The 24,539-nt window shown below is 34.5% G+C and overlaps 1 protein-coding gene across 5 annotated transcripts in view; it reads left to right on the forward strand.

The window, feature by feature from the left end:
* Window positions 1-24,539, forward strand: part of ANKRD17 (ankyrin repeat domain 17) — a gene marked incomplete at both ends in the record, with an annotated part of 168,896 nt that overhangs the window by 79,846 nt on the left and 64,511 nt on the right. For 2 of the 5 annotated variants that reach the window (XM_080698023.1, XM_080698025.1), the window contains 13 exons: window positions 818-965; window positions 1,201-1,348; window positions 2,603-2,836; window positions 6,480-6,574; window positions 7,874-8,111; window positions 9,497-9,688; window positions 10,228-10,337; window positions 12,651-12,738; window positions 14,168-14,295; window positions 14,508-14,651; window positions 15,125-15,227; window positions 16,661-17,413; window positions 21,823-21,971. In XM_080698023.1, the coding sequence (XP_080554149.1) occupies window positions 818-965; window positions 1,201-1,348; window positions 2,603-2,836; window positions 6,480-6,574; window positions 7,874-8,111; window positions 9,497-9,688; window positions 10,228-10,337; window positions 12,651-12,738; window positions 14,168-14,295; window positions 14,508-14,651; window positions 15,125-15,227; window positions 16,661-17,413; window positions 21,823-21,971 (2,530 nt within the window). The remainder of the gene's footprint in view (window positions 1-817; window positions 966-1,200; window positions 1,349-2,602; window positions 2,837-6,479; window positions 6,575-7,873; window positions 8,112-9,496; window positions 9,689-10,227; window positions 10,338-12,650; window positions 12,739-14,167; window positions 14,296-14,507; window positions 14,652-15,124; window positions 15,228-16,660; window positions 17,414-21,822; window positions 21,972-24,539) is intronic. The other 3 variants (XM_080698026.1, XM_080698027.1, XM_080698024.1) reach the window with 2 other exon arrangements.

Here is a 24,539-nt window from a genome sequence, read left to right on the forward strand (position 1 = left end):
GCATGCTTGTAATCCCCACGCTTGGGAGGCAGAGACAGGAGGGTCTCGCTGGTTCGAAGCCAGCCTTGCTGGCTTAAGAGACCCTGTTTCCAAATTTAAAAAATATATAAAATAGGTCTGGGAGTGTAACCCGGAGGTTAGAAGGGTTTCCAGGAACCCCAGTACCACACACACACACACACACACACACACACACACACTCAAAATTTTTCTAGTAACAACAAAATAAATATTTATGACTTGTGTTTCTTAAAATTTCTTTATTTTGAAATAGCAAGGGTCACTAAGTATCTGAAGCTGGCTGCGAACCTACGCCTTGCTAAAATTTTTTTTTGGGGGGTAGTACTGGATATGGAACTCAGGGGCATTCTACCTTTGAGCTACACCCCCCAGCTCTATTTTTTATTCTTTATTTTGAAACAGGGTCTCACTGAGTTGCAAAGGGCTTCACTAAGTAGCTGATCCTCCTGTCTCAACCTCCCAAATGCTGGTATTACAAGCATGCACCACCTTGCCCGGCTTAAATAATTTGTATTTTATGTGAAATTTCTGTAATATTTTATCTTAAAACTTTGTTACTTCACTTAAGGTAAATAGATTTTATTCTTTAATTACATAATGGAAATTATTTGATTATGTTGATAATTTTAATTCAGTGATCTTTCTGTAGATTTTTATGTGAGCATAATTTTTAGCTTTCTATTGTGAAATGTTATTTGAAATAACCATTCTTAGTTCTATTCTCAAGAAACAATAATTATGCTGTGTAATTTTTTTATTCTCAATATATTATACTATAATATTCTTTATTCAATAGCCGCAGTTTGGCAGAAGCCTGTTCAGAAGGAGATGTAAATGCTGTGCGGAAGTTACTCATTGAAGGCCGAAGTGTAAATGAGCACACCGAGGAAGGGGAGAGCCTCCTTTGCTTAGCTTGTTCTGCTGGATACTATGAGCTTGCACAGGTTTGTATTATCATAATATAATAGAAAAGTCAATAAACACAAACCTTACCTAATGAAAATGTTGAGATAAATGTTTATTTTATTAATACGTATTATGTGTAAATATATATGTTCAATATTTTTTTTTTTTTAACATGAGGCACTGGGTTCTATTTCCAGTATTGCCAAAGAAGAGTTGTGGTTGGGAGAACATGAAATTATTTTAATATCTTTTAAACTTTATTTTTCTCTTTAGGTTTTGTTGGCAATGCATGCAAATGTGGAAGATAGAGGAATCAAAGGAGACATTACACCTTTAATGGCTGCTGCTAATGGAGGACATGTCAAAATTGTGAAGTTGCTGCTAGCCCATAAAGCTGATGTCAATGCACAGTCTTCAACAGGTCATACATACTTCTTTTTCAGTTTTGCTAACTAGGAGCATTCTTTGGTAATAATCATGTAATATGGAAATGATCTTTAGTGATGCTTTCACAATTCCCTTATTTCTTAGAAATGTTACATGTTTGTGTACTTCTATGTATGGTTAAAGGATATAGAATAAATTTTGAATGAAATGTTTTCCTTTTTTTTAATGAGGGCTAATACTTGGCCATTTGAGCTTTTTTTAGATTAAACATTGATCTAGGTAAATGGACCACTGTCAGTATAGGTGATAGCTCTCTCAAATCCAGGTTTTCTTTTTTTCTGAGAGAACAGAAGAGGAGATGAGGATAATGAAAGGATATTAAATAAAAGATTGGTCCATCATTCTCTACTGTTACTAAACTGTTGCCTGTGGAAAAGAAAGATTTATTAAAACATTATGTCTCATTTGTTCATGACTTTAATTCCCTGCCCAACCTGGGTCTAGATAGAGTGTGTAAAAATTATAAATTATATGAAAATATATTTTGTTATTTTCTCCATGTAAAAATTTCAAAATTTATTATCTTAAATACATTTTATAGTCTACATGAAAATTTTTACTTTATTTAGATGATTTTTCATGTAACATGAGAGATATTGAGATTTTTTTTTGGGGGGGTGGTACTGGGGTTCCTGGAAGCCCTTCTACCTCCGGGCTACACTCCCAGACCTATTTTTACATTTTTTATTTGGGAACCTGCATGATCCTTCTGTCTCTGCCTCCCAAGTGCGGGGATTACAAGCATGCGTCATCATGCCCGGTGAGAAAGTTTTTGAAATCAGTTTTAATTTTAATCACTAGTTTTTTAAGTTGCAGTAAAAACAAATTTATATAATGAAGGAATGGTATAAGACATATAAAATGAATATTTTAGATGTATAATTATTAATATTTATTAAAATAATGTTTAAATTATTTTTATGGTTATAGTTAAAGGTAGTAACTTGTGTTTCATTCGAAAGGAAAAGTTAGTTTTAAGGCAGAATGTTCAGTTACTTTGCTGCTTGGTAGTCCTGATGAGTAGGAATCCCACATGTGTTTGACTCGTTTTAAATAGAAAAATAGAATTAGGGATTTGGTTACAAGAGCATAAAATGATGTAAGGAAAGGAATTATATACAAGTCTGTTGTTTAATATTTATTATGGATATAGTTTTCGTAATGTACATTAGATGTTTTGTTTTAGTGTTCTGTGCTAATGTGTTTTTGTTTTTCTTCAATAAAACAGGCAATACAGCACTTACATATGCTTGTGCTGGAGGCTATGTAGATGTTGTCAAGGTGCTCTTGGAATCCGGTGCTAGTATTGAGGACCATAATGAAAATGGTCATACTCCTCTTATGGAAGCTGGAAGTGCTGGACACGTGGAAGTAGCCAGATTGCTGCTAGAAAATGGGGCTGGCATTAATACGCATTCCAATGAATTTAAAGAGAGTGCACTTACATTAGCTTGTTACAAAGGTACAGTATTAACCCTTTTAAAAATGTAATTATTAAACATGAAATTACAGTTATTTTGTATAACTTAGTTTTTAAACCAACTGTAAAAATAATAGTGATATATACTATTCAGTTTTTGTGTGTGTGATACTGGGGATGGAACCCAAGGGCATTCTAATTTTGATCTACAGCCCAGCCCTAGTTTTTCTTCTTTATTTTGGAACTGGGTCTCACTGAGTTGCAAAGGACCTCACTAAGTAGCTGAGGCTATCTTTGAACTGTGATCCTCTTTTCTCAGCCTCCCAAATGCTGGGATTACAGTTACTTAGTATTTTATACATAGTATTTTAAAGTAAGGACTCAAAATTATAAATATGAACAAAAATGATTTGTTCCAGTTGTTTTTGCTTTTTAATTTTTTTTTTTTCAGTAATGGGAATTAAACTCAGGAGCATTCTATCTCTGAGCCACACTCCCAGCCCTAATTTTTATTCTTTATTTTGAAACAAGTTCTCACTAGGTTGTTGAAGTCCTCACGAAGTAGCTGAGGATGGCCATGAACCTTCGATCATTTTGTCTCAGCCTCCCAAATACTAGGATTACAAGTGTGGGCCACCCTGACTGGCATTTTTCAGTTGTTTTATTAGAAACAGGAACTTGGATTTTAACTTCAACTGTAATTTATGATGGTTTTCTATGTTGGAAATATTTTACCTCGTTAAAAGAGGATACATGATAATTTAAATGCAAACCAGCCTGAAAATTTTGGTAATACAGACACGGTACGCTCTTTTGGGTGGGCCAGACAATTACCTGAAAAAATGCTTGGTTTGCAAAAATGTTTTATATTTTTGGATTATTTTTCATTTTTTATTTTTTATTTTATTTTATTTTATTTTTGTGGTACTGGAGATGGAACCCTTCTACCTCTGGGCTACACTCCCAGACGTATTTTTTAAAATATTTTTTTATTTGTAAACAGGGTCTCTTAAGCCAGCAAGGCTGGCTTTGAACCTGCGTGATCCTTCTGTCTCCGCCTCCCAAATGTGGGGATTACAAGCTTGTGCCACCACACCCAGCTATATTTCTGTATTTTTAAAAGAGTAATTTTCAGATGCCACATTGTGTGATCAATAAGTTGCTTTAAGGGTTTTTTTCTTTTGTTTTTTTAATTTTATAGATCGTTAAAAAAATAAAGGAGGCATACAATTTTGTGTCTGTATCAATTGTTCCTAAAGTGGGCAATACTGCCCCCCCTTGGGGCACTGAAAATATATGTTCATAAAAGAATGCAATTTGCCCCTGCAGCTTTTTGTTTGCTTAAACAGAGTAGATTTCCACAAAAGAATGGGACTGAGTAATAAAAAAAAAAATTAAAAGGGGGAGAGAAGCCAAATAAATTTGGGAGACTGGTATACATTCATTTCATTGTTACATACTGCAGCTGAACCATATTTCTGTCCTCAGTTAACTGGTACATTCTTGTCCTTGATGTAACAAGAAAAAGCTGTGGGAAGACCAGATACAGAATTTAGGGAGGTGCTCACTCTCAAAGACTGACCCTCCATTCGTACTCCTATGAGTGCCTTCTTAAATTTTGTACCCTAGTCTTTGAATTGCTCAGTCTAATCTTGTCCCTGATGTTGTTCTGTTTTATTCTATTTAAGAGTGGGTAAGTTTAAGTGTCTATTGGAATAATTTCTCTTAAAACCTAAGAAAACAATGCTTAGATACATAAATGACTCAAATTTAAGTTACATTTGAAAAGTAGCTTTATTTACTTAATAAACTTTTGATTATCTGATATTAACACATTGTTGGCTGGGGAACACAGCTGATATCCTTACTTGCCCAGCCTTGTTGGTAATTAGGAAAAGCCTGGTCTTTGTTAGGGAGGAGAGGAGATAAGGCTTGGGGCAGGCTGATTGGGTGGATCTCTCCCCTTTTCACAAACACTTTTCAACTCAGAACTGGGTGCATTTCACTACTGAGTCCCAGCTGGCCAGAGAGCCCTGAGATAGGGCTACGTGTAACTCCTCTTGACTCTATCCTACCTTTGTAGCCCCACTCTGCTTTCCAAGAGTAACAGCTCAAGGTGGGGCTTGCATGCTTTAATTAGAAGCTGGATAAAGAACTGAGCTGGTGCGGTGGTGAACATCTTTCCAGCTTCCAGGAATCCATGAGGCCCTTTCCTTCCTCATTTTTGGTGATGTGTTTTAGGATACAGATTGATAAGGAGACAGGGAAGGGATCAAACTCAGGCTGACACCCAGAATCTTTGTGGGGGGTGGGGGGAGAATAACAGACTTTCCGGAAAGGGAGGTATAGGTAGTCAGAAGTAAAGATGTGGCAGATACTACACTTGCAGAGGTAAGTCTTGTTTTAACTGTTTACCTTTATTCCACTCTATTTATTCTTCCCTCTTTCCAGTTGATTATAAAATCACTATCGTTCTTTTCAAATAAAGGAGTGATGTCATTTTCTATCATTCCTTGCATAGTATTTGAGTTTCTTTTAGAATATCATCAGCATTCTGCTTTTTAACCATTCGAGGTATCTGTATTGTATGGTTTATTTGAAATTCTATGCGTGTGTGTGTGTTTATATCTGAATAAATGTAAATTAAGTGGACTTGTTTTCAAGAATATATAGGCAGGCCCCAATTTATAAGATTATTATTAAAACATTTGTGACTTACTAAAATTTAAAACATATTCTCATAGAAATAGTTTGAATGATTACTATCACAGTCATAGAAGATAATTTATTCCATAGTGCAAATGGGTGTGGTTGCACACACCTGTAATCCCAGTGTTTAGGAGACTGAGACAGGAGGATCACAGGTGTGAGGCCAACCTCAGCAGTGTAGTGAGACTCTTAGCAACCTAGTGAGACTTTTTTTTTCCCCCTCAGAACAAAACATTTTAAAAGACTGGAGAGTGTAGCTCAGAGATAAAATGCCCTTGGGTTCAACCCCTGGTAAGCCCTTCCTCTCTCACACCCACTCAAAGTTATACAGAGTATATTCTGGATGTTGAAAAACAGCAACTTTATTCACCTGCAGCAGGGATTCTGGTAACAACAGTTTCTAGGACAAGAGGATAAGCAGTAGAATAGCATGATCATAATTTTTGTTAGGAAGTTGAGAGTGGCTTATAGATGGCATTAGCACTCTTAGAAATTTAGTAGAATGGGCCGGGCGTGGTGGCGCACGCTTGTAATCCCCGCGCTTGGGAGGCAGAGACAGGAGGATCGCGTAGGTTCGAAGCCAGACTTGTGCGCTGGCTTAGGAGACCCTGTTTCCAAATAAAAATGTAAAAATAGGTCTGGGAGTGTAGCCCGGAGGTAGAAGGGCTTCCAGGAACCCCAGTACCACCAAAAAAAAAAAAAAGAAAGAAATTAGTAGAATGAATTAAATATATCGAAATATCATATTTATTTATTTAGTGGAACTGGGGATTGACGCCAGAGGCATTCTACCTCTGGGCTATACCTGCATCCTGTTTTATTTATAGAGGGCCTCATTACGTTGCTGAGGCTGACTGGGAACTTGTGATCCTCCTGTCTCAACCTCTCGAGTATTAGAAATAGAGGCACGCACCACTACACCCAACTAAAATATTTTTACAGGAAATATAAGTAACCCTACACATTTTTCCTTTAGGACACCTAGAGATGGTGCGGTTTCTTTTGGAAGCAGGCGCAGATCAAGAGCATAAAACAGATGAAATGCACACTGCTCTAATGGAAGCTTGCATGGTAAAACTGGTTAAAATATACACTTGAAATATATTTATGTACTAGATTCGGAAAGACAGAGTTAGTGGACAGTAAGCTCCTTTTCCTTGGGTGCAAAAATCATTTTTTTTTTATTGTGGAATATAATTTCAGCTATCTGAATTAGTAGTAGTTTTCAGAGCTTTTAACATCTGTTTATCACTTTTTGAGGCTTCATTGTATCACTTGCATTTTCTTTGCCTCAAATAATTTTATACTGGCTTTCTGGTTGGCACAAAAGTGGTTTTTTTAAAGCTTGATAAGTGATAATACTAGGTATATTATGTACCTCAAACTAATTAAAAAAAACTCTTTAAAAGCAGAGTATTATAATTATTTTACATAATTTCCCCTTGTCTTGATCTTCTCTAAGCCATGTATTCTTTTTTTAAGAATTGGTTTTAGTTTTCATACTTGGGAATGGGTTTATGACAATAAGAAGACAGTACAGATCATAGATTTAAGAGAATGACATACCAAAGGTAAAGACACAAAGTGAATTTGAAGTGTCTTGTCTTAACTGCCTACCCAAGGATGATTGTTAAAATGATGTTGTTTTATTTATTGAATTTTTAAATATTAGGTAGCTATTAATATTTTATTGTATAGTTATCCTTATTGTCACCCCAGTGTTGAGAACAAGTAAAATATTTTTTCAAAGTTTTAAGAGTTCCTCATCTATAAAAGAAGATAATATTTTTCTCTGGGATGGTTTTGTGGATTAAATGAAGTTTAATGTGAAAAACAAATCAATACTATTAACAATTCCAGCCATTCCCTATGATAAGGATGATTTAATCATTATTTCTATCCTCCACTAAAGAGAAAAAACTATAGATTAAAAAATTAAAGTGGAATATTTAATGCATTCTATTTAGCTTGCGCTGGGAGAAAATGGTATAAGTAAATGGAAGATACTAGTAGAGGTAAGACATTTGGCCTTGCTAAAAATCAAGGTTTTTTCAACAGAAATGTGAAGTTGACTTTGTAATCAGGAGACTCAGAGCTAAAAAAGCTCCCTAAATTACTATGGGTAATAAGCCAGTAAGAGTTGTCAATTTGACAAGTACAGAGTCAAAATGGGCAAAACATGTTTCAAAGAAGAAATTTCTGATACATTGGGGGAGGGGCAAATGCATTGAAGGAAAAGACATTCTTAAAGATGGCTAGTAGTGAAGCGCACTATGGGAAAGAGATCAAGAAAGGAGAAAAAAGATGATGGTAACTTTAAAGATTTTTTTTAATGATGCTGATTTAGTTTCTTAATTGCATTGTGATTAGGATGGCCATGTTGAAGTGGCAAGGTTACTTCTTGACAGTGGTGCCCAAGTGAACATGCCTGCAGATTCATTTGAGTCACCCCTGACTTTGGCTGCATGTGGTGGACATGTGGAACTTGCAGCTTTACTTATTGAAAGAGGAGCTAGCCTGGAAGAGGTCAATGATGAAGGTTATACACCTTTGATGGAAGCAGCTCGTGAAGGACATGAAGAAATGGTGGCATTACTTCTAGGACAAGGTAACTAGATCAGCCAAAGCCCTAAATCATAAAAGTGAAAATATAAGAATATAATTTTATAAAATGGAATTTTACTATTTCACCTTTTTCTTAGTAGATTTGCAATGAGGTATTGTTACCCAAACTTGTAATAAAAGCATTTGATGTAAATAATAGCTCTCATACTATGTTAAATAAACTCAGACAGACTAATTTAGTATACAGCTTTCAGAGTCATCTGTTATGTGAATAGAACAACCAGAGTGGAGTTGAATTAGGCTTGTGGGCTAGGAAATATGAGATTCAACATGGTTCAAATTATTGTGTTGAGGGAATTCTTTGGGGTCACACTTATTAGTAAGTATGTAATAGAAGTAGTGTTGCATAAAACAGTATGGAACTCCTGTCATAGGACTAACTCAATGAAAATGAAAGAATACACATCTGAAGCTGCCAAGGAGCTCAGGACATAAAATACTTCTCTTTGGGGAATAGTGAAACAGTTTGTTAAAATAATCTTAGAAGTAACCTCCATCTCTGTAGCCTGATTTAATTATTTTTTTTTTTACTAGTAGTAAAGTTTATTTTACCTTGTATATTAAAATCTTTATGAGTTTAAGAATAATGATATTTGAAAACAAAACTTGTTTTTATTTAGAAGTAATGCTCGAATTTTAAGTCTGGTTTGGAGCAGATTTCTTTAGGTTTGAATTACAACACCACTGCCTCCAGTAGGCATTTTTCCAACCCTCTGTGCCTCAGTTTTCTCAACTGTGAGGTTAGTGAGTGAGTGAGTGAGTGAGTGAGTGAGTGAGTGAGAGAGAATATATGTGTGTGTATATATGTATGTGTTTATACATGTATGTATATATTTCTATGACAAACTTAGCGCTGTCATATAGTACCTGTTTAATGTTACCTGTGTTCATGGTGATAGTAGTGATGATGGTAATTTGTCGTGCCCTTAGGTAAGTTAATTAAACTCAATTTCCTTAGTTGTAAAATGGAGCTAGTGTAAATGATTTGCAAAGTCCTTTGAATATGGCCTGCCTGACAAATAAGTGCTTACTAAATGTTAGCCACTGTTACCATCAATGTCTTCATCAATTTTGAATTCTTATAAGAAGAGGATACAGGTTATATTTCAGAATACTTTCATCATATGACTTGTGCCTTCTGGCTGAATAAAAACCATTCTTGCTGTGTTTATTAAATACGGATTTGTAGATAAGGTTTTAGTAGTGTTTTTTACTTTTAAGTTCCTCAGAAATGATGGAGAAGTACTTTCTTACTGAGTATAGTAATATACATGTTTACTTAGGAGATAGAGTTGTTAGGAAACAGTCAAGTTATGCTTATGTCTGGAATGAGTTAATGAATTTCTTTAATTAGAATCTTTATTTTAGGAGCAAATATCAATGCACAGACAGAAGAAACTCAAGAAACTGCCTTGACTCTGGCTTGCTGTGGAGGTTTTCTGGAAGTGGCAGACTTTCTAATTAAGGCAGGAGCTGATATCGAATTAGGGTGTTCTACGCCTTTAATGGAAGCTGCTCAAGAGGGTCATTTGGAGTTAGTTAAATACTTGCTAGCTGCAGGTAGGTGTTTTTGTGTTTGGGCAAAGTTTTATTTAAGTAAAAAGAAAGCAAACATTTTTATGGTGTAATGATACACTGAAGATGTGTTGGGAAAAATGTGTGATATACTTGTAAATTACAAAATTATGTGTTCTGAGTAATTTACCTGTCAGAAAAAGTATCTACAGCTTTAATTTCAAGCAGTTTTATGTGTAATCCCCTCCCCCATATCTAACAATACTGGGGATTGAACCTAGGACCCTGTGCATACTAAGTCAAACAAATCTACTTATATTAAATTCCAACCAATTTTTTTGTTTTGTTTTGTTTTCTTGTTTTGAGACAGAATTTCACTAAATCACTCAGGTTGGCCTCAAACCTGCAATCCTCCTGAGCAGCTGGGATTACCTTAATTTTTGCTCTTAAAGATGTTACCAACATTTTTTAGAAATGGATGTTAATTTACTTAATTTGAGAAGTTAGGGGTTATCTAGGAGAAAATTTTTGTTCATTTCTATCTTAAATTCCCTAATAAGTATGTTTTGTTAACACTGCTTCAGGAGCTAATGTACATGCAACAACAGCAACAGGAGATACAGCACTAACATACGCCTGTGAAAATGGTCATACTGATGTAGCAGATGTCTTACTTCAGGCAGGAGCAGATCTGGTAAGCTAAGTCACTCTTTTAAAGCTTATTATTTAAAGATAACACACGAGGTTAATTCAAAACTATGGAGAATTTTTTAAAAATCTTCCAGTTTTACATTTTTGCTATCCTTTGTCTCATATAATCAATTTTTTATACTGTTAAGTCTCTTATTTTCTTGGTTAGTAGAACTGTCCAATCCACTCTATCTTATCTGCCATAGATAAAGGAATACTACATTTCTAATATTTAGAAGGATAGGTGTGGTAATGTTGTGGAAAAAGAGATATTCTAACTGAACAAAACTAGTGTGAATATAACCTGAGAAGTAGGATAGCATAAAGCACTTAAATATGGGGAAAGTAGGTACTCTTTCAGTTTAGTCTATGGGGGAGTAGAAGTAAGATAACAAAAAGGTTTTGGTTAAAATGTAAGCACATTTCCATGGAGTTGAGTTTATGAGATTAAAACAAATATGTTTTTCTATAAGAGCTCATAATGTGTGACAAATTCATGTACAAGCATATATATATTTATTTATTCAACAAATACTTTTAAAAACTTAATGAATTTCTCTTTTCTCATTTGTGTGAAGGGAGGACTGAATTAGATTATTCTTGTACCTTTTTTAATTATACATGTTTGGTATAACCCTTGATGCACTTATTATACAGGTAGTTAGTTTTGTATATATGTCTCCCATGCTAGAGTTTGAACATTTTTAATTTGAAATGATATTTTCTGAGTTTACCGTAATGGCTGTAATATATACAGAATTGCTTTGTTAATAACAGTAAAAACAAACTAAAAAATGGTTTAAGAGAAAAGCCAACAATGTTTCATCATTTACGGGGGGTTTTTGTTTATATATATATAGTGTGTATGTATGTATGTACACACACAGACACATGTTTCTGGGGATTGAACTCTAGTGGTGGTTTATTTCTGAGCTACACTCCCAGCCCTATTTTATTTTTATTTTTAGACATGGTATTACCAAGTTTCTGAGGTACTTGCTAAGTTGCTAGGGCTGACCTGTGATCCTTCTGTCTGTCTCAGCCTATCAAATACTGGCATTGAAGGAATTTTGGACCACACCTGTAGGCTTCTCAGTTGCTCAGCAATCACAATATATTAGTCTTTTAATGGATTCTCCTGAAAGCTCTAGTAACATCTTATACTTGATGGTTTTAGAAGTAAATTACCACAAACCCTTTTTTCCTATTTCTTTTTTAAAATTTATTCTTTTTTTATTTTGCAATACTAGGGATTGAACCCAGGGGCATTCTTCCTCTGAGGTACACCCCTAGCCTTATTTTTTATTCTTTATTTTGAAACATGATCTCACTAAATAGCTGAGACTGGCCATGAACCAGTGATCCTTCTATCTCAGCCTCCCAAGTACTGGGATTACAGAGGAGCGCCATGACGCCCAGCTACTACTAACCCTTTTACTTTTCTGTAAAGCAAATAAAATAAAGCTGGGTGTGGCGGTGTACACTTGTAATCTTAGTACTTGGGAGGCTGAGACAGGAGGATTACAGGTTTGAGGCCAGCCTCAGCTACTTCTTGAGGCCCTCTGCAATTTAGTGAGAGCCTGTTTAAAAATAAATGAAGAATAGGGCTTAGGGCGTAGCTAAGAGGTAGAATTCCCTGGGTTAAATCCCCAGTGACACATATAGAGAGAGAGAGGGAGAGGGAGAGGAAGGGAGAGGGAGGGAGAGGGGAAGAAAGAAATGAAGAAAGAAAGAAAAAGAAAGAAAGGAAGGAAGGAGAGATAATAAGTCTATAAAGAGAAAGAAATGATTTAATTATAGAACTTCCTGGAGACATAGTATACAAAGTAATGAAAGGAATATCAGTTGAAGTGCATGATAATGTTGCTCATCTGGGTATTTGCATAGGGCTGTGCTAGAATGCTACACACTGTTCAAGTTCTACAGTCCTTTTTATAGAGAGAGGAAGAGAAATTACCAGATGGATTTTGATAAGGGTGTCACCATCTAATGACTTTCATTGTAGTTCTTTTTTAAGACAGGTTCTCACTATATTGATCTCTCAGTTTTGCTTTTGCCTCCCACATAGCTGAGATTACAAGCACACGACACCACACCACACTACTCCAATTCTTAAATTATTTTACATAAGGCATGGGACCTTTTTTTAGGTTTTTTTAAATTTAAAAATGTTGCTTAATTTGTCTCAAAGCATGATATTTAATATATTTACATACAGAAGTTGGCTCATTTTTTTTCTTTCTGATTTGTCATGAAAAAGAATAATTGTTCACTCGTGACTAATGTCAATTAAATCTGTATTTTTTTTTTAATGCAGGAGCATGAATCTGAGGGTGGAAGAACTCCTTTAATGAAAGCTGCAAGAGCTGGTCACGTTTGTACTGTTCAGTTCTTAATTAGTAAAGGTAAGTTTATATAAAGCGCTTGTTTTCCCCAAAGATGTCTGCCTGTACCCTGAGGTGTTTAGAGATTGAGAGCCACAGAGCTTTTTTGAAGTATAATATGTAGGAGGGATGCTGTTTACATTTCATGAGTGGATAATTAATCAGTATCGTGCAATACACAGAATTGTTCAGTCTATAAAGAATTGTCATGCCAAGTAGCACCCCTGTTGCAAATTTAAGGAAACATCGCTCTGTAAAACTTTGAAGGTGTAGAAAACTGAAGTGTTTTCTGTTCACATAATTATCTTGAAACATAGATTTTTTTGTTTCTGCCACTGACAACTTGTGACAAATCACTGTCTTAGTTATTATTTTCTTGGGTACAGGTTTTCTTCTTTACAAACTTTAGGGAGATGGCAATAAATATAGCGCAGAAAATTGTTCAAAGTTTAAGTGTTGTAGAATGCATATGGACTTTAATTCATGGTCAGTAATTCTAGTTTGGATACCAAAGGTCTGTTGACCAAACTAGTTTATTATTGCTTCCTTTACATTATTTCTTAGGTGTTTACTAATATATGCACTAGTTAAAATAGTTTTTCTTATGCTTAGGTAATTAAAGATCTTACTTTTGAATCCACATTTAAAACAAAAGGACTATATGGCCATATAAAATCTAAAAAGGCAATATATACCATTTTTTCTTATCAAAATATTAAAAGAATTCACAAATCTTAATTGTTTATAGGTAAAAAAAATTACATAAATTACTGGTCAATTATTTTAAATGTGTTTTGAGCTCACATTTTTTATGTATATTTATTTTTCAACATTAGAATTATGGACTTAAATACTATTCCTTCTCTTTGGTTGAGTTGAATTAATTTGATTCTAGTTTCTTCTATTTTATTTCCATATACCACATTATCTAGAACAGTAATCCAGCTGTATAGGTAGATTTATATTTTTGGGGGAAGTATACCTTTTTCATTCTCAGGTATTTTCTAATAATAAAAAAATAACTCCTACTTTCTATTCTTTGTTAGTTCTTGACATATTTAGCCTATAGAGGGCAATGTAGTTTAATTTGGTGTACAGTCATCTTTTCTGCTGAAGAACTTAAAATGTAAATTCAATTTTTAATACAGTGATTCCATTTGATATAATAGATATTTTAATTATCGCTTATTGGTACATACTCAAATATTTATGAAATTATATCATATTTGTCTGGGATTTGCTTTAGAATAATTCAAGATGGGAGAGGAGAATTGATATGGGTTTATATGACACAAGATTGGCCATGTGTTTATAACCCTTGAAGCTGGGTAATGGGTATGTGGGGCTTCATTATACTATTTTCTCTATTCTTTATGACTTTTAAATTTGCCATATTTTAAGAAAAAGAAAAACTCTACTAATGTGCTTTTTCGTGTCTTATCTGTTTTAGGAGCGAATGTGAATAGAACCACAGCTAATAATGACCATACTGTACTATCGCTGGCTTGTGCAGGGGGTCATCTGGCAGTGGTGGAACTACTTCTGGCTCATGGGGCAGACCCTACCCATCGTTTAAAAGTATGTAACTCAAATAGTTCAGGCAGTATTGTGAATTAATTCTTCATTCTTGAAATCACAGAATATCATGTGTAAATTGTATTTATAATGGCATTTTAAGTATTAGTTTTCTTCTGTCTTATTAGAGGTAAGTGTTCTTTACCAAATCTCTTCTAATGTATCTGGGACTAACTTCTTTTTTTCCCCTCCTCCTGCTCTATTTATTCTTTTAGGATGGCTCAACTATGTTGATAGAAGCAGCAAAAGGTGGCCATACAAGTGTTGTTTGCTATCTTTTGGACTATCCTAATAATTTACTTTCAGCCCCTCCACCAGATGTCACTCAGTTAACGCCTCCATCCCATGATTTAAACAGGGTAAGATTCAAAACTAAAACATTTTATGTTATTTCTTCTTTATCTTCTTTTCCTTATAGTTTTACTTTAAACTAGATTGGTTATTTTTGTTAGAATACATAATTCTCTTTATATATATTTTATGGTTAATGAATATCTTGGTATAATGCTCAGATTTTAGATTGATATACTTCACATTTTTTTGAGTGCCAGAATAACACTTTGAGCTCAAAAGCCTTTTAGTAAAATGTCAAAGGGACAGTGTTTGTAGCTTGAGGGTAGAATAGGAGTCAATCCCCAATACGCCTCCCACGCAGCAAAAAATGTCAAAGAAAATAATTAGATTTCGACATATTTTAAGTAAATATGCCATTGTCTGAAATGGCATGTTAAATTTTTTTAATTAAGTCTCTCTGACTTATTCTGTTAGCATGTTATATAATGAATTTTATAAGAAAAGGAGAAATAATCAATTTAGTGTCCCTTGTCCTTAGGCACCTCGTGTACCGGTTCAAGCACTGCCCATGGTCGTCCCACCTCAGGAGCCTGACAAACCACCTGCCAATGTTGCCACTACTCTTCCCATCAGGAATAAAGGTCAGTTATACTTCTAAAGACTATTCTTACATGTTGTCTATTTGACAGTAAGATTTCCAAAATACTAGCCATTTAAATTTTTTTTCATAAAAAGGTATTTTTACTAAGTTGGAATAAGGATTTTTTATTATTGAAGAAATCATGTTACTGAGAGAGTAGATAGTTAATAGCACTAATCTGTGCTACAATTAGAAGTATTAGGAAGAGAAATTCAAATACTTATTTTTAGTGGAATTCTAACTATCCATGATTTTCTCTAATAACTAGTAATTTTTAATTCGTGTAAAATGTTAAGCTGGGTATAGTTGGGTGAAACTTTTATAAATTATTTAAAATATTTGTAGGGATATAAGACATAAAGATTTAACAAGTTGGATCGAATATTAAAATTTAAAGTAACGGTTTAATTTAGATTTTTATAACTGGAATACCTTTTCTCAACCTATAATTCAGAGTTACTTCAGATATACTTATTTCTCTAGAATTCTGAGGTCCATATTTGACTTGTGGATGTTCTTAAGTAATCATGCATGTTCTTAAGTTATGTCCCCAAAGTGATGTCACACCCATCAGTTTTTCTTTTTAAAAGTTTTATATGAAGAACCAGTACAGTTTTCCTTTTTTGGTTTTGGCTACCAATATTCTTTTTCATCAACAATGCTAAGTATTTTCACCAGCTCTTTTCAATCACTACTACCAACCTAGAGCCTTTGCACCTTTTTCAATTGGTTGCTAAACCTGTAGCCAGATCAGTCTATTCACCTGGCTGTCAGAAGATACAGTGGATGACGTAGTCCAGCATCTTTTCTTCCAGGGAAACTGAATCCCAGTTCTCTACTAGCCAGGTAGCTGTGTGAATATGTGAATTTGTGTCTTGCCTTTATCACTCTTGAAGATAATAGGCCCCAACAAGGAAAAATATTTTAGTTGGATTTTAATTTCTTGTTCTCAGTGGTTTGGACACTCTTTGTATGTATGTGTGTGTGTGTTTAAAAGGCACAGAGTATTAAATGTGAAAAAAACTTGACTTAGAGATGTAAGTTTTCTCTGCACCTTAATAATTTAGCATTATTTTTCTGTTCTTATGATCAGTTTTTACATGACGATATGAAATGTCTACACATATCCTTAGGTTTTACTTTATTTGTACCACTTAGATACCACAAACTTGCATCCCTCTATTGTCTAATTTTAACCTTGTGATGTTTTTAAATTTAAAATTAATTTTCAACAAGTACTCTTTGCACATAAAATACATACATTTTATATTTATGATAAAGAAGGTGGATTTGCTTTTAACTCCTTAAACATACATTTTCACCTTCTGATATAATAACGTGGTGCATAACTGTTGGCACTAAACCTCCCAACAGTAACTCTGTAATGAGGATGCCATTCATGTGCACTTCTGAGGGGGTTTCTTTTTCACACAGCTGCTTCTAAACAAAAGTCCAGCAGCCATTTGCCAGCAAACAGCCAGGATGTACAGGGTTACATCACCAATCAGTCTCCAGAGAGCATTGTAGAAGAGGCTCAGGGAAAGTTAACAGAACTGGAACAGAGGATAAAAGAAGCCATAGAAAAGAATGCACAGCTGCAGTCCTTGGAACTGGCTCATGCTGACCAACTTACCAAGGAGAAGATTGAGGAGCTGAACAAAACAAGAGAGGAACAAATTCAGAAGAAACAAAAGATTTTGGAGGAACTACAGAAAGTAGAACGAGAGTTACAGCTCAAAACTCAGCAGCAGCTTAAAAAGCAGTATCTAGAGGTTAAAGCTCAAAGAATCCAACTTCAGCAGCAACAGCAACAGTCTTGCCAACACCTGGGACTACTAACTCCAGTTGGGGTTGGAGAACAGCTTTCGGAGGGAGACTATGCACGGTTGCAGCAAGTGGATCCTGTTTTGCTTAAAGATGAACCCCAGCAGACTGCTGCTCAGATGGGTTTTGCTCCAATCCAACCTCTGGCGATGCCGCAAGCTTTGCCTCTGGCGGCAGGTCCCCTGCCTCCAGGGTCCATCGCAAATCTTACTGAACTGCAAGGAGTGATAGTTGGACAGCCAGTACTGGGCCAAGCACAGTTGGCAGGGCTGGGGCAAGGAATTCTGACAGAAACACAACAAGGGTTAATGGTAGCCAGCCCTGCTCAGACCCTCAATGACACGCTGGATGACATCATGGCAGGTGGGTTTATATTGTTATGAGCAGGTATCAAATATGATTTGCTTTAGGCGAGTAAGAGTGTGCCAGAATTTTTTACCATTTACCAACTTGAAAACTATTTTTGGACTCTTGACCCATGTATATCTTTAGAAATACTAGTTTACTAGTTCAATCTCAGAAGTTTTCAGATGGATACAGGGCAAATTAAAGATTAGTACATTCAATACAAATGACTGAAGCTTTCTGGCTTAGCTGAGTAGCCTGAGAATTTAGATTTTTCAGTAGTGGGGTTGATATTTGATTTTTTTCTCCTCCCACCCCCCTTTTAAGTTCAAAATACCGAGATTGAATTTTGGTCTTTTTGCTTCTGTATTATCACAAATAAAATGGAAAATTGATAGAAGTTGAAGTCTCAAACTAGTAGGACATATCAGGAAGCTTATTTGTGAACAAATATACTTTATATTTTAATGTACCAGACTTCAAACCTGATGGATATTTAAAAGAAAAAAAGCAAAACAAAGTTAAGCACCTTTGCAACATTAATAAGGTTTGATTATATTGTATGTCAGTGATTTTATTCCTTGTGAATGTTATGTTTAGTTTCTAACTGTATTATGGGAAGATGTGATCCCCTGACAGTATCACAAAATTGTATATTTTTAAATTTGTTGCAGAGAAATTTTATTCCATTATAATTAGTTTCCTTGGCAAGAAAGTAGTACTTTAGAAGGTTGTTTTAGTGTTTCTTGCTTTGGTTCTTATTGGTACAAAATAGGTCTTCCCATTGTGATTTCTGTGGCAAACAGAATGAGATTTGATAGGGTAATAAGCTATGAGAATGCTATGCTGAGAAAGATAATTTGCTTCCTTTAAAAAAGGATATTTGGGAAGGAAAAGTGCAGAGTTAAATAGTTGAGTTTGATAATTTTCTTCTGATTTTTTCCCCTTTTTTATTTATTGCTCTGTGCTTAGATTGCTGATGTTTTCCACTTTTAAAACTTTCCGGAACACATTAAAATGAGATTATATGCAATATTTCATCTTTTAAGAGAATAATAGAAAATAAATTGCATAACATTTTTATATTAACTAAAATCCAGAACTACGAAATTAGATAAATTGGTATAAAGTTTCATAGTCCTTTTTTTAGAATCACCTCAGCAGTAATAAAGTGGAAACAGTAATATGTGAGATGAAAATCTCTGCTAATCTTAAGGGGCTAAATATATAAAAATACTAATAATAATTAGTGGTAAAATCTGTAAAGCTTAATGTTGGTGATTATAAGATTTTTGTATAGATTTGGAAACCACTGCTAATCACCACTAGCTGGTTATAACAGTAGGTAATAAAATTAAATGATTTTTAAATATTCCATGAAAATTGGAGCATAGTAGCCATAAATTAAAATTTGATACTGTGTCCATACTATTAACTTAGATCCTAATAGTGTTCTATTAGGTCAAACTATCAAAGGATGAATAAAGTTAAATGTTATCCACTTAAATTAAGAGTGGATATTCTATACCAATGAATTTTTAAATAATTTTGATATACTATCAGAGTTTACCTAATATACTTGGGCATAATTGTCAACAGTGATTTGCCTGGTTTTTTTTTTTTTAATATGCTGATGAGAATTCTTAGAGGTTTGTAAAATAGGTTTTTGTTGATGGATTACTTACCCTCTAACCCCCAAAAAAGTTCTGTTTGTGTTCTGGGTGGTCCCATATAAAAATTTCTTAAAGGCACCTAACTTTTTAGGAAAAAATGACAAATACTTTTCATTTTACAAAAATATATCTTTTATGATTATTTATGTAGGGAGACAAGATACAACCAAAAGGAAGAAAAGCAGAATTAAATTATATACTTATAATTCATCCTTAGTTTCTCTCACATTCCCATGCATGTGCACAGGCATGTGTATACATGCGCTTGTACATACACACAAACATGCTCACATACTCATGCATTTTTTCATGCAATCTCATTCTTTAAACTTATTCTGTGGTGGTGTTTGTTCTTTCAGTTAACTGATGCTTATTTCCACTTCTTTCTTTGAGTTTCTAGTAGAATATGATCCCATTAGGCTTAAAGCCTTCTTTCTGTCCTTACAGCACAGCCTCTATTCAAGTCCTCATTCATTAGATGGGTCTCATGAAATTTTGGTATCTTTATCCATAGTGCTTAACTGACTAGAATCCTCAGTCTTCCTTGTTTTCCCAACTTGACAAAGCAAAATTAATTCCCTATTTAACCTACATAACACCTTGTCTATGCTTTGGTCCTTAATAGCCCTTTTCCTATCTCGATATTAAAACTTTTCTGAGCATGTGGGTTTTCCATTTTAAAAATATCCCTTGAACTGAACCTGTCATATGAAGATATACCAGAGTGCCTTTGGGTACTTACATTTACATTTGTTACTTTTATCTATAAAGAATGGATAAGTTATGGGCAGTTTAGTTTTAGCAAATCAGTTTCATAGGTACCCCCAAAACTAATTAAATGAATCGATTTTTTTATCTACTTTCAAATGAGGTGATAAGAACAACCAGTTTTACAAAAAGAGAAAAAAAGCCCGCTATTTTAGTAGATTCTTTAAAGGAAATTGTTTCAATTGAAATGTGACTTATTGGTTTAGTCATTCAGCAACAAAGCTTAAATTTTTTTCTAAACCCGTTTAATATTGTGAAATAATAGTGATTTGGACAGACTGGTGTTCATCATATTTAAGCTGGGGTTTTTTTTTTTTTGTATATGGCATTTTCTTCTGTGAAAATCCAGTCAAAGGAGATGATAATGGAATTTCTTTTAAGAGCTATAGATTTAATATGATTTTGAATTTATACCTAGAATATGTACATTAAAGTTACCTGATCATTTTCTTAACATACAAAATTTATAATATGAATACCAATATTAAGGTCATATAAATGATCAATTTAGTATATTACCACATGCCCTTTTCTCTTGATGTGGATCCCTAAGGATTCAAAGAGTGTTTTTTTTTCCTTCGCTTTTCCTTTGACTTTTAAGTGGACTTAAAAATGTATAATTATAGAATGTCTGTTGCTATAATGTATAGTATATGTTTGTGAACTAAGGACTTTTGTGTAAAACAGATTTCTTAATTGACAATTCTGTTGATAATTGTTATAATATCAATTTCAGTTTTATTCTTGACAGAATCATAACCTCTTTTGCCTGGTTTTAGATCCAGTTGTGAATCATGATTATTTTCTGTCTGATGTAGTTGTTAACCACTTTGGTAACACATACCCACACTCTTGGTAACCATTCAAAAATTAATGCCCATACTGTAATTACAGAATTAATAATAGAGGGGTGAGAAGGAATGATGTTCACATAGTAACCCTAGAATTGAGTCATTGACTAAAGAAATAAAGTACCCTTTGCTGAATCTTCAGTGTATCCTCTGCCATCTTTGGCATTCTCCATCACAGCAAAATCCTTTTTAGAACAGGTAGCAATAGCCCATATTTGAAGGATGATTTGTGTGCATACATTTATCTCTACCCTAATTTTTAAATTTTATCCTCATAAATTAGTATGACTGCTGGATTGATGGTCGGGCATTTCACTACCACCCTCAGAACAATTCTTTATGTAAGAAAATATATTCCTATGTGAAAATCAATTTTTATATTTGAAAAATATGAAGCTGAGGGCTGCTTTTGTAGAGTATTACCACACCCAACTATAGTTAGTATAAACAGAGTTATTTTAGCCGGACATGGTGGTACATGCCCCAGCATTTGGGAGGGTAAGACAAGAGGATCACAGTTTGTGACAGCCTCAGCTACTTAGGCCCTTTGCAACTCAGTGAGACCTTGTTTCAAAATAAAGAATAGAGTAGCACTGGGCTTATAGCTTGGAGGTAGAATCCCCCTAGGTTCCATCCACAGAGCCATCAAAAAAAAAAAAAAAAGTTATTGGCTACCAAGGATCTTCTTCCCCAACCTGTGATACTACATTCATTAGTTCTAGAATAGAAGGTGTGAAATTGGCAAAAAACAAACATTTTCTTCCTCTCCCTGCTTTATTATGTTACTTTTTATTTCATTTTTAGTTAAGATGATATAATGAACAGTTTTCTATCCACTTGCATTTTAGTACCTAAAAATGTTTTTGTTTATAGGGTTGTTTTAAATTAAGGCTTCATGATTGTTTTCATAAGAAGAAAAATTGTCTTTCAGGTGGATTATTTGTAGAAAATGAATTACTCTCAGTAAATATTATAATTTTGATATACAGCCCCCTACCCTCAAAAAAAAGTTTTAGTGCTATGGTAGTCTTCCTGTAGACATCACATTCTAAAATGTATATTTTCTAATAAATAATTCTTAACAATTACCTAACCGTGTTTCATCCTGATTAAGTGCAGTTATTTTGTTCAACAGCAGTCAGTGGAAGAGCATCTGCAATGTCAAACACTCCTACCCACAGTATTGCTGCTTCCATTTCCCAGCCTCAGACTCCAACTCCAAGTCCTATCATCTCTCCTTCAGCCATGCTACCTATCTACCCCGCCATTGATATTGATGCACAGGTAAGCTCCAAATCAAGCAATGATGGCTTTTTATTAGAATTATACCATCATTTAAAACATTGATCTTCAGTGATTTAAGCAGTGTTAGACTGTGTTTTCAAAGAATTGAAGTACATAATGGGTTGCATTTAAACAAAAAATGTAGTATTTGTAGATTTAATGTTTTTATTTATAATATATACTTATTTGCATATCACTTTAAAAAATTCTGATCTTGGTGATTGAAAAATGTTTTGAGTCAAGTTGTGTCTGTAAAATTTATAAGTGATTCAGGGAGTGGGAATTGGAAGCAGTTTTTGTCTCTTCAGATTATAAAAAGAAATCCTGTGTAGGGGTGAAAAATGAAAAAATGACACTGTTAAAGTTAAGCTTTAGGAAGCATGGTAAAGTGTGCTTGTAATCTCAGTACTGGGGAGTCTGATAGGAGGATCTGAGGTTTAAGATAGCCTTAGAGAGTACTGAGACTCTCATCAGCCTAGTGAGACCCTCTTCCAAATTAAAGTAAGGCTGGGGATGTACCTCAGAGATAGAAGCCTCTAGGTTTAATCCCCAGTACCATACACAGAAGAGAAAGAAAGAAAGAAAGCTTAAGATGTTTTAATTAAACACTTTGTTGAAAAATTAGCTTACCATGAGACCGCAGGGCAGAGTGAAGTTGGAGGGAAATAGGCTGTGTTTTGTACTGAAAAAAGGCCCAGAGGTTTAACTTAGAAGCCCACTGAGGAAGGTAAAAGTAATAGCCTTCAGGGCTGAGGAAGTGTTTGCAGTTTATATAGTTCTTATATTTTGAGTAATATCTATAGTGAGGAAGTACATGTCAGAAATTTTCATATGATCAGCTTTTTATAAGCCTGAATTTCAGGAACTGTGTATGGGGTGAGTATGGACTGTTAAGGGTCTATACTCCAAAATTTATTTTTTTAATTAGAATCATTCTTGGTAATACTGAAAAAGAAATTTTATTTCTGTTCTTGATTCCCAATTGTCTATTGTTTCACATATGCTTACTTTTCCCCTCCTTCCTCTGACTACTTAAAATTGCCAGTGACTTTTTAAGGAATTTTAAGACAAGCACAGTGGCACACACTTATAATCCCAGTACTTGGGAGGCTAACACAGGCAAATTGCAGGTTTGAGTCCAGCCTCAGCAACTTAGCAAGACCCTGTTTCAAATTTTAAAAGGGCTGAAAGTAAATAAAAGGGCTGAGGATACAGCTCAGACGTAGAATGTCCTTGGGTTCAACCCCTAGTATCCCTTGTCCAAAAAAATTATCTTCAGCTGGATATGGTGGCACCCGACTTGGGAGGCTGAGACAGGAGGATTGCAGGCTCAAGGACAGCCTCTGCAACCTAACAAGACCTTCCACAACTTAGGCCCTGTTTCAGAATAAAATATGAAATAGTCTGAAATAGTCTGGGGTGTGTGGCTCAGAGGTAGAATGTTCAAGGTTCTTTCCCTAGTACTATCAAAAAAGGGGAAAATTATTGCTCATTCTAATTTTCAAACTTTAGATAGATAACTACAATTATTACTATGGAAAGAGTTTATACATTTTGCTTATGATAACTTTATTTAGCTAAGAAAGTATGGAACCAGACTCAGTCTGACTTCAAAGATACCTCTCTCTGGCTAAGGAGTATAGTAGGGTAGTAAGCTGCTTGCCTAGCATATGTAGGGCCCTGGGTTCAAACCTAGTATTGGAGGAAAAACAAAAGAGAGAAAGAGAAGGAAGAAAAGATAGATACCACTTAGCTACCTTATTGTACAATGAGATAATATATTGAGTCACAGTTATTTATATTTAGTGTTGGTTATAATATATAATTGAATTGAACATACATTGAATTTGCATTGTTGTTATCATTATTATTATTATTAATATTACTTTGAGGCTATTAGATTTGGGGAGAGTATTTTCCTAATTTCTGTGGGACCAAGATTTGATACATCAGCAAAACTAAATACCTAAAGATTTTTTTTCCAAGCAAAACAGGCACAGAAAAAGTATGTTCAAGTGTGATTGTGTCTTTACTGAGCTTGAAATTTCCATGGTAGTGAAGTGATTTTACCTTACTATACCTCTTAGCTGTTACTATTTTATAAGTCATCTTCTGAGAATTAGATATTTTAAAAAATACTTAGGTTTTAAGCATAGCAGGCATGTTTAAGTAGTAATATTTAACATTCCTTAAAAATATTCTTCTTTATCTGGTTTCTGCATTGAAAATTTTCATATGCTGGGTTAGTCTAACCTGAGTTAAACTACTTATAATAGAGTTGTTTTTTTTTTTTTTTTTTTTTTTTTTTTTTGCGGGTGTGGGGATGGAACCCAGGGGCATTCCACCTCTGAGCCACCCCCCCCCCTAGTTTTTATTCTTTAATTGAAACGGGGTCTCACTAAGTTGTGGAGAGCCTCACTAAGTAGCTGAGGCTGTCCGCGAACCATAGTCCTCCACTCTCAGTCTCCTGAATGCTGGGATTACAAGCGTGTGCCACCCCCCCCCCACACACACACACACACTATAGTGGAGTGTTTTGTACGTGTTTCTACTTAGGCATTAGAAAGC

This window comes from Muscardinus avellanarius (assembly GCF_963383645.1).
Source record: "Muscardinus avellanarius genome assembly, chromosome: 6".
NCBI lineage: Eukaryota > Metazoa > Chordata > Mammalia > Rodentia > Gliridae > Muscardinus > Muscardinus avellanarius.